General features: G+C 37.8%; 1 protein-coding gene across 1 annotated transcript in view; it reads left to right on the top strand.

Moving 5' to 3' along the window:
- The first annotated feature begins 5334 nt into the window (after nt 1–5334).
- Nucleotides 5335–10244, top strand: part of LOC106523510 (CD63 antigen) — a 7616-nt gene continuing 2706 nt past the window's right edge. The window contains exons 1-6 of the mRNA XM_014016935.1: nt 5335–5480; nt 6664–6729; nt 6913–7026; nt 7173–7247; nt 7373–7468; nt 8413–8502. Of these exons, the coding sequence (XP_013872389.1) occupies nt 5424–5480; nt 6664–6729; nt 6913–7026; nt 7173–7247; nt 7373–7468; nt 8413–8502 (498 nt within the window). The 5' untranslated portion in view covers nt 5335–5423. The remainder of the gene's footprint in view (nt 5481–6663; nt 6730–6912; nt 7027–7172; nt 7248–7372; nt 7469–8412; nt 8503–10244) is intronic.

Genomic DNA, 10244 nt, shown 5'->3' on the forward strand with positions numbered 1-10244 from the left:
GTAAATTTCTGACACAAAATCTAATTGAGTATTAAAAGTAAAAGTACTGAGTAAAAGTGAGCAGTTAGATTTTCCAAAATGACATTTATTGGGAGGTGACTTCTCCAAAAAATGTTTTTTCTAACGGCGTGCAGCTGTGATGGGTTGTGTACAACTTCTCATCCAACTACAGTTAAATTCACTCTATCCAGGAGACACAATATAAGGATAGTATTTTTAAAGTAATAACAACTCAGAATAAAATAGGAGTAATGACTTTCTACTTCTTACCTTTTTTAAAAAATGTGGTGAGTAGAAAGTACAGTTAATTGTGTAAAAATGTAATGAGTAAAAATAAAAAGTACGCTGAAAAATAATTACTCAAGTAAAGTACAGATAACCAAAATTTCTACTTAAGTACAGTAACAAACTATTTGTACTTAGTTACTTTATAACTCTGCTACAAACGAACCAAAGTTTTTTGTAATTTGGCTCCTTGAATTCAAGTTTCCATCAGTTGTGAGCAGAAAACTGTCCAGATGATGTGAAATTATAAATTAAAAGCAGTCTCCAAATAAAAGAGCTGTTGAAAATTGTTAACAATTTGTGTGTTTTTAAGAAAATACCCAGTTTTCTGTGGTTTGTGTTAACTGTTTTTGTTTTCAAACCAATATTCATGTAAGCTTGTATTTTCATTGTTTGATTATCTGATAATAAATATTTAATCAAATTTTCTCAATCAATGATAGAGTGTGTGACAAACASAAGAAATGTGGTTTCAGTGCACATGTAGACAAAAGTAGCTGGTTCTGACTGGATATTAGCTGAGAAACGATTTCCATTACAAGCTCCTCATTTGTCAAGGCTGCTTCTTTGTTAAGGAATAGATCAGTTGGAGAGTTATCTGTAAGAAGAATCGTTGACCAGGGTGGATCTTGGAGGGTCCCCATTCTCATTTCATCAACACTTCACATAATGACTTCAGTTTTCCCACATTTTACAGGAGATTATGAAATATTACTGGATCTAGAGCCATAAAGTGTAGCCAAAGTGTCAATTATCAAAACTAAACCTCATGAAGAAAGTTAATTATTCTTGTTTTATCATACCAGACTGGTAATTTTGACAAACTGTCTGCCTCAAAATCTCTCTGATACAGGTTTTAACATCAGTATATTTTAGTTGCTGTCTTTGTTGCTGCCAGATTGTTTTTGGTTCATTAGCCATCAGAGTTGCGTAACCAGTTTAGTCTGGCAGTTATGTTTTTTTCCCACAACTGTGTTTCTCTGTCACCACTCTGCCACTAACATCTGTAATTATCACTAATCTGCTCAATCATTACTCGTTGTTCTCCACTCCCCTGCTTTACGGTCACATCCACTTTTTGCTCTCCAAGCTCCGTCCTACCTGCATGACTTATTTTATTTATTTTTGCGTTGCCTAATAATTGGATATGACCTGGGTGCTCTCTTGGATTCACCTCACCTTATTACCTTATTACTTATAACCAATTCTCTTCTTTAATATCCTGTTAGCACCAGTGCTGTGGAAATGGAGAGCTACAGGGATTGAGAAAACAACATCCCAGAATCCTGCCTGTGTGCTGAAAAGTCCACAAATCCATGTGTGAGTGACAGAGTTTCACCTGTAAATTCTCGTTTCTTCTGCCAGAATTAAACATTTATTGATTAAGGCAGCACAACTACAACTCTTGTAATGCGATCCTTCCATAATGGCAACTACGGAGGGTGAAGAACTCATTGTGGTGTGAGAGAATAGTGCTGGTCTTGTCTAGAAACATTTTAGCTGTTACAACTAACAAACTAATCAATCGTCTCTATTTTTCTAGACGGCTGCTCCAAGAGACTCAAACCTGTTTATGGAAGGCCGGGCCGTCAGGATTTATGCAGAGAAGATGGTTATTAACAAGTCTGTATTTTTGTTTTGTATTTAGGCTATACAGTCACCATCCATCCATCCTGGGTCTCCTTCCAATTGGATATGCCTTGAAAAACCTCCCCAGAGAGGCATCCAGAGCATCTTTACCTCTTGTRGAGGAGCAGCAGTGCTGAGTCTCTCCCAGATAACTTACCTTCTCACCCTGGGGAAGAGTCAAAACTCGGTTTGATCGCAGTCTTGTTACTTGGGTCACTACACAAAKTCCGTGACTATACAGGGTAGGGTTAGGAAACAGAGATTCACCTTGCAGCTCAGCTCCCTCTTCACATCAATGCACCRGCAGAGAGGATGCAATATCGTGAAGTTGCATCAACTTGTCTTTTGGTCACTCTTAAACAAAACCTTGAGATACTTGAACTCCTCCAATTGAGGCAGAACCTCGCCCCCAACMCAGAGAGAGAATCCACTCCTAACCGACTGAGGATGGACTCAGATTTGGGGGTGTTGATTCTCATCCCAGCCATGAACAGTGGTGGATTTCTGCTCCTACACTGAAGGGGTCCAACTTACTGACGGCAATGCAAACCAAACTCTTGCACCCCTTGTGAAAGGATTAAATGGTACAGACCCTCGATCTCAAATGGAATAACTTCACTGCAATACGCTTGGGGAGAAACATAAAAAAATGTAATGAAGTGTAGTTTGTACCTCATTTTTGAGCACCTTCTTTTCCTTAAAGTTTATCTGCAAAACTCTTAAACACATTTGTTTTGCTTGTGTTTTTATTTAGCATAGTCTTTGAAACAAACAAAAAAAATTGTATAGGTCTTCTGGACGGGTTCTTCTCTAATGAAACGTTACGTTTCTTCTCCAAGAGACTTCTTCAGTCTGAGAGTTTCAGGCAAAATTCAGGCTTTTAAGCCCTGCCTCCATGTGACTGATACTCACATCACATGGCTATCATTGACACCTAATTAACACTTATTGTTAACAGGGGGCGGAGTGATACTGGCAATGGCCGCGCTGTAGGAGGGGGACAACTGAAAACGGAGGCCTCCACCTCTGTTTAATGATGGACGGTCTTTCTTCACAAAAATGGCTTCTTTTACTCCTCTCTCAAACCAACGTTCCTCCCTATCAAGAATGAGAACATCCTCATCTCTGAAAGAGTGACCGCTGGCCTGTAAATGAGTGAAAACTGCAGAGTTCTGGCCATTAGATGTAACTCGTCTGTGTTGGGACATTCTTTTGAACAGTGGCTGCTTTGTTTCCCCGATGTATAACTGGTCGCAGTCCTCCTGGCACTTAACAGCATATACAAYATTGCTCTGTTTGTGCCGGGGCACCGGATCTTTGGCACTTCTTTACCCCGGCACAAACAGAGCAATGTTGTATATGCTGTTAAGTGCCAGGAGGACTGCGACCAGTTATACATCGGGGAAACAAAGCAGCCACTGTTCAAAAGAATGTCCCAACAATGACGAGCTACATCTAATGGCCAGAACTCTGCAGTTTTCACTCATTTACAGGCCAGCGGTCACTCTTTCAGAGATGAGGATGTTCTCATTCTTGATAGAGAGGAACGTTGGTTTGAGAGAGGAGTAAAAGAAGCCATTTTTGTGAAGAAAGACCGTCCATCATTAAACAGAGGTGGAGGCCTCCGTTTTCAGTTGTCCCCCTCCTACAGCGCGGCCATTGCCAGTATCACTCCGCCCCCTGTTAACAATAAGTGTTAATTAGGTGTCAACGATAGCCATGTGATGTGGAGTATCAGTCACATGGAGGCAGGGCTTAAAAGCCTGAATTTTGCCTGAAACTCTCAGACTGAAGAAGTCTCTTGGAGAAGAAACGAAACGTTTCATTAGAGAAGAACCTGTCCAGAAGACCTACACAATTTTTCCTTTTTGATTTTTTTTACCTGGATTACTGAGATGCATCAGGACATAGTCTTTGAAACACTCATCAAAGAGATAACACTTCCATCTTTTTCACACAATGTACATACATGATCAATGGAAAACAATGTACATTTAATGTCTGTTTTGTTGCAGCTGTACCTTCCACTCATCATTGCACAGACCCTAGTCGTCATACATGTAACAACGGCCGTTAGGGTGGGATTTATGCTACTGTGGTACTGTGTTTTGTTGTGTGTTAATCTGTTTACCAACTTCCATTTTAATCATGAAAAAGGGAATGTGTTACACGTTTACCTGACAATTCTTATTAACATTGAACAAATGGAGTTCAGAGATTTCCTTCATTCTAATTCTATTTCTTCTTTTTTCAGGCACTTTCTATATAAAAAAAAATAAAGAACTGTTTCCGTTTTGTTTCTTTTGCACAGGCATTATCAATAGGGTTGTGTGCTGCCATCTTGTGTCAAATGAGAAAGAAGCTGAAAACGCCTCAGGTGGTCCTCAGTTCTGAGGCAAATACAGGAAACTACAGATGACTCAAAGAAGCTCATGATGGATGATTTCCAATTTTTTTAAATCACACGTGTATTTGTAGTTTATCAACGCTACTGTGGGTTTTTATCATTTGAACTTTTATCTTTCCATTTTATCAGCTAAAAAACATCTGAATACTTTAGTAAGTGTATTATGGAAGTGAATATTATGGTTCTCTGATTGTTTGGATGGTTTTGTTTCTGAACTTACTCTTTTTTCAATAAAATCTTCACCGTAAATCAATCCTACACGTAATTTTGCTTGAGTGTTTTAGTTTTATGCTTTTGTTTTTCTGTTATCCCACCTTAGAAGACGGAACAACTGTCAATTTCTAGCATTTTCTGAGAGAAATCTTCAGCATTTGTTCTATTTTACCTTCCCAAAACCATGTGCCATTACTGCTAATACAACCCAAGGTTTACTTGTCTTTAACATAACATTTGAGCTTGTTAAAAGTTTGGCTTCGTTTTAAGGCTCGCAGTCCAAGAATAGTTACACAACATCCTGTAAATCCTGGATTCTTCAGCTGCAATTGTGCAATCATTGTACTTTTTCCACAGAACAGCTGCTTCCAATTATTTCGGCCAGTATTTTGGCAGTTTTCTGTCACTGTGAAGATGGACGTGTGTTAAAGGACATGTTCAAAATTCAAAACAGGTTCCAGAAACTTTCAAAGAATTTCTTTTAGCATTTTACCTCTGGGAGATAATGAAGTCTGAGGAATTACTCAGCAGTTCTGAGTGCTTTTCATGCGAAATGGGTATAAAAGCAGGAATTTGTGACATTTCTTTGTTGAGAACTAACCCTTTTAGAAAASTAAATGAACGTTTGTGTCCATGCATTTCTTTTATTTGCACCAAATAGAAAAACATGTTATGTACAACTTATTATCTAACAAGTGAAACACAGAGAATCAGACAGCTTTATTCTTCCTAACGGGGAAGTTTGTACACATTCATTGTCACAGAGATGCCACTCCTTCAATGTGGGGAGAATAACAGCTCCTGTTATTCTCCTCCCACAGTTTTATTTCTCTTTCTGTTCCTGCAGGAACTGCGACACCGTTAATGTGGAGAGCCAAAGAGAGCAACAATGAGAGTGAACATCTGGCTGAAACGGAGTTACTATGGAGTGATAAGTGTGATGGCGGTAAGTGTTTCCCGTTTTGTACCTCTTTAATTGTGTGGACAGACTTTCTGCCGTTTCAGATGAATCTCAAGAGATCAAAACACATGGGAGGAAGAGAAACTCTTATAGGATATTTTTGATGAAGACTGTAAAATGTGAGAAAGTGAACAGAAAATCTTTTTCATAAATCAGGGTTGATACAGTCTGAACTTTTTGATCAGACTATCACTGCTTTACAAAACCAATAAACATATTTTATACACATAACCTACTCAGGCTGAACTCTAAACAAACCAGTTGTGGAAACCTTTGAACAAACAGCACAATATTTAAATGATTTTTTTTAAAGARAACTATTTAAAGAAAGTTTGCCTTTTCCCCACAAGGGGTTCCCCCTCACTTCAAACTGGTTCTTTACCAAAGATCTGGGAGCTTGAGGGGTCTGTGCAGGACCCTAGCTCTTCCAAAGATGGAATTCTTCTGGACAGAGATCTGATTGTTCCTGGGGTCTGCTGGAGGGAATTCCAGTTGGGAGGTCAAAGCACAGAGTGTTTCGAGGTCTTGACTCTTTTCAACTTCTGGTTCCTTTATCCTCACTTGGCACTTCTCAGTATTCTTGAGTGTCGACCATAAAAACGTCCAGTTGGTTAGTCATCGCTTGTTTGTCAGTCTGGATCTGAAAGTTTCCCGGTCGCTCAGCCCTGCCACTCTCCCGCTTTGACTGCAGTCCACAGATGTTCCACTTGTACACTATTCCAACTTGGTTATGGCTTCCCATGTTTGCGTTCCCTGCCTGCATCTTACATCCTGTTATAAGGTGCTGGAATATCTCAGGGGTAGACTTCTATTGCTTTTGTGTGGCCATGATTAGTGCCTCTTTGTTGTCCATCAGCCCACAACAACCCGTAGGACTGGGTTTCTGCTCTCCGAGACATTCACTTWGCAGTTCATCATTGGAGACTTTCTTCCTGATGCTTCCTTGCAGCCTCATTGCGGTTGCCACAATAAACTTTGTTTATCTTGAATATAACCATGTTGTCTTTGGGTACTTCAACCCCTTGAATGATCTTGGAAACCATTCGATCAAGGGGTAGACAAATCAGTAGTGGGGACAGAGGATCTCCTTGGTAAAAATATTTTTTGTTCAATTCTCCAGTTTTATGTTAATAAATGATGAAAATTAGTAGTGTTTGTTCTGTTGCAGGTCTTCATTATTCTCTTGGTGGGACTCTCTCTTTTTGTTCATGGATATTTACTAAATGATGAAGAGGTAAGTTGCATTTATATTAACATATTGGAGAGATATCCTTTTGTACATTTATTATAAAACTGGTGACAAATCAAAGAAACACCTTTCTGCTCAGTGGTGAAAACAGAAGAATATTAACTTTGAATTTAAACATATATACTAATTATTTAGATTAATGAAACACCTGGTGTGATTTCTCCGCAGACAGAAAGTCTTATGGGGCTGCATTTCATTTATGGGTTTTCTGCTTTAACTCTGATCCTCCTCATCTTTGGTGCACTTGGTGCCAGGAAAGAGAAGATGTGGGCGCTAATAGTAGTAAGTAAAGAAAAACACATATACATTGCTAAACCACATACTGCAGCAGCACGACTTTGCATAAACTGCATATGCATGTAAAAACACGTTATTAATTGTTAGATACCTAAATGCAAGAAATTAACATTTGATTTTGTTTGTGTCAGTTTGCAGTGGGGATGATCCTGATCTGTCTGTACCTGATTGCAGGTGAAATTGCTTATCTGGTGTTAAAACCCCAGGTATGTTTGAGTTTAAACTTTTTCATCTGCATCGATTTTCTGCGCCATATATTACACTTTAAGACTTACGTTTCAGGCACACTTGTTCAAGTGTTTCCTTTTAAATTTTGTTTTCTATTCAACAGCTGGAAGCTGCCATGATGAGTCGATATTACATCATGCTGCCTCTCGCTAATGCTACAGAGAGTGAATTAGCTAATCTCAAATATAAACAGGCAGAGGTAAGAAACTCCAAAATAAAYGCTGAATCACAAGGACCAGAGTTGTAATCTTGTTGTATCTGTACTTTGCTTGAGTAATTATTTTTCAGCCTATTTTTTTACTCCTACTTCTTACATTTTCACACAATTATCTACTTTTTACTTCTTACATTTTTAAAAAAGACAAGAAGTAGAAAGTCGTTACTTTTATTTCATTTCTGCTTGGTTTCATTCCAGCTTGTTATTGTAAAAAATAAATACTATCCATATAAATTGTGCCTCCTAGACAGAGTGAATTTAATTGTGGTTAAATGAGAAGTATAAATATATAAAATACTGATACCGTATTAGTTTGTACACAAACAAATCCTGTCACAGGCCAGCAGGACATAACCATTAAAATAAAAGGACTGTTCTTAAGAAGTATTTTGTATTTCATGAATTATATTATTGCATTCGGTCGCAGCCCTCAGATGGATTTTCATTTTGGGGAAAAGTTTTGGTCACCCTTGATATAAACTGAAACAGCTAGACTAGTACATCCTAAATTTAACATCAATTAATTATTTTTAATACAATATAGTCATTTCTGCATTTTTTGGGGGAAGGTCACCTCCTAGTAAATGTCCTTACAGAAAATCTAACTGCTCATTTTAAACCAATACTTTTACTTTTGATGCTTAAGTACAAAAAATGTCAGATACTTTAAGACTTTTACTCAAGTAATATTCCTAAAGGAGACTTTAACTTTTACCAAAGTCAGTTTTTGGTAAGACACGTACTTTTAGTCAAGTATCACTTTGTGGTACTTTATACAACACTGACAAGGACTTGGTAAAGWATGGCCTGTAGCTCAGATACAGATCAGTTCTTGAAGACCTTTTACTCCTGTTGATTGTTCTGCTACAAACAAATATTATTTACATATAGGTCTTCTTTAATTTAATAATTAATATTCCTTTTAGTTGCAGTGCTGTGGAGTGGAGAACTACACAGACTGGGAAGGCATCATCCCAGATTCCTGCTTGTGTGAYGAAAAGTCCACTAATCCATGTGTGAGTGACGGGTCCAACGTTATACCGACTAACCACTAAACTCAATCGAACACAACACAGACCTTTAAAATGAGATGTCCAGTTGTTTTTGAAGTGATGTTCTGTAACTAGTAATCCTCATTAGTACCTTATCAAAATCAGTCTTAGAGCACCGAGTATGSCGGAAAGAGCACAAGTCTTTATGTAGGCTAGGTGAAAACAACTCTCTCAAAAATCTTGAAACATCAATATTAAACTTTTACACTTTTGCATGACAATTGATTAGTTTGTCTYATTTTTCTCAACTGAATCTTGTCTGTATCACTTAATAAGAAAACTTTTTAGTGCGTACAACTCAAATTTCCTTATAAAAAAGAGAGAAGAGTAAATGGATGCCTGGTTCTGAAGAATCAAAAAAAAAAAAATGGGATAACCAGCACTCCAAAAAATACCATGGTTTTAATAAGGGCAGAAAACAGGATGTGTTTCAGCTACATGTCGTCGTCAACTTGTTACAGACCAGACAAACTACAAATCTATATAAAGAGGTAAAAAACACCTAAGCCAATCACAAACAGGTTGGGTAATCACAATCAGGTTGGGCAATCAGCCCCAAAAAAAGAAACATCTGTGACTAACAAGCACAACTAGTAGACTTCAATAATATGCAATATATAGGAATACATGAAATCACAGAAAAGTTACAGAAAATGTTTTTACAAAAAGGACAAAAATCACAGAAAGCAGTTCAACACCAGTTCTTCATTAAGTCCTTTAGGGTTAAAACAGTCTGTAAAGAGCGGATCAAGAATGCTTCTCTTTGTAGCAGAAGTTTATCTCTATCACCTCCTCTTTTGAGAGGAGGAACAACTTCTATACCTTGAAATTTCAAGGAGCAAACCTCATGACCAGCTGTCATAAAATGTCTGGCAACAGGAGATCTCTCATCTTTAGTACGAATTTTGCTTTAATGTTCTGAAAACCTGATTTTTAATTCTCTTGTAGTTTTGCCTATACAATGTTTGAGTCCTTATTAGAAGGAGGTTTAGGGGCTAATAATAMATCTCTGTTCAGACTATTAACTTTCTCATAACATTTTTTTAATAGTTGGTCATCATAACCTCTGTCTCTAAATCTTTCACATACAGCGGGTAAAATAAGTATTGAACATGTCACTATTAAATATATTACTAGAGGTGCTAATGACATGAAATTTTCACCAGATGTCGGTAACAACCCAAGTGATCCATACATACAAAGAAATCAAACCATAAATGTCCAGAAATTAAGTTATTTGTAATAATGTGGAATGGCACAGGGAAAAAGCCTCAGTGATTCCTGCATCTTTCAGCTTCAGAGGGTACACAATGCAACTGCACAGCTTTAAACTGGCGCATGAAAGTTTGATCATGTTTCTCCTGTTTTAGCCTCCATGCATATTAGGATTCATTTGAAAGTTTTATTTTTTATTTTTAAAGCTCTTAATGGTCTTGCTCCGCCCTATTTGTCCAAACTGCTACATCCTTACAAACCCTCTCGATCCCTCAGGTCTGCTGATCAGCTGCTCCCGACTGTATCCGAGACAGAGGTGACCGTGCTTTTTCTGTGGCAGCTCCTAAATTATGGAACGACCTTCCTTTGGACATCAGACAGGCGTCATCCCTGTCTTTTTTTAAATCCCTTCTTAAAGGGGCAACATTATGTGTTTCTCAGGCATATATTTAAATACTATACCATAATAAAGTATCTATGTCACCTTTAGT

The sequence above is a fragment of the Austrofundulus limnaeus genome, unplaced genomic scaffold, assembly GCF_001266775.1.
Source record: "Austrofundulus limnaeus strain Quisiro unplaced genomic scaffold, Austrofundulus_limnaeus-1.0 Scaffold158, whole genome shotgun sequence".
NCBI classification, from domain to species: domain Eukaryota; kingdom Metazoa; phylum Chordata; class Actinopteri; order Cyprinodontiformes; family Rivulidae; genus Austrofundulus; species Austrofundulus limnaeus.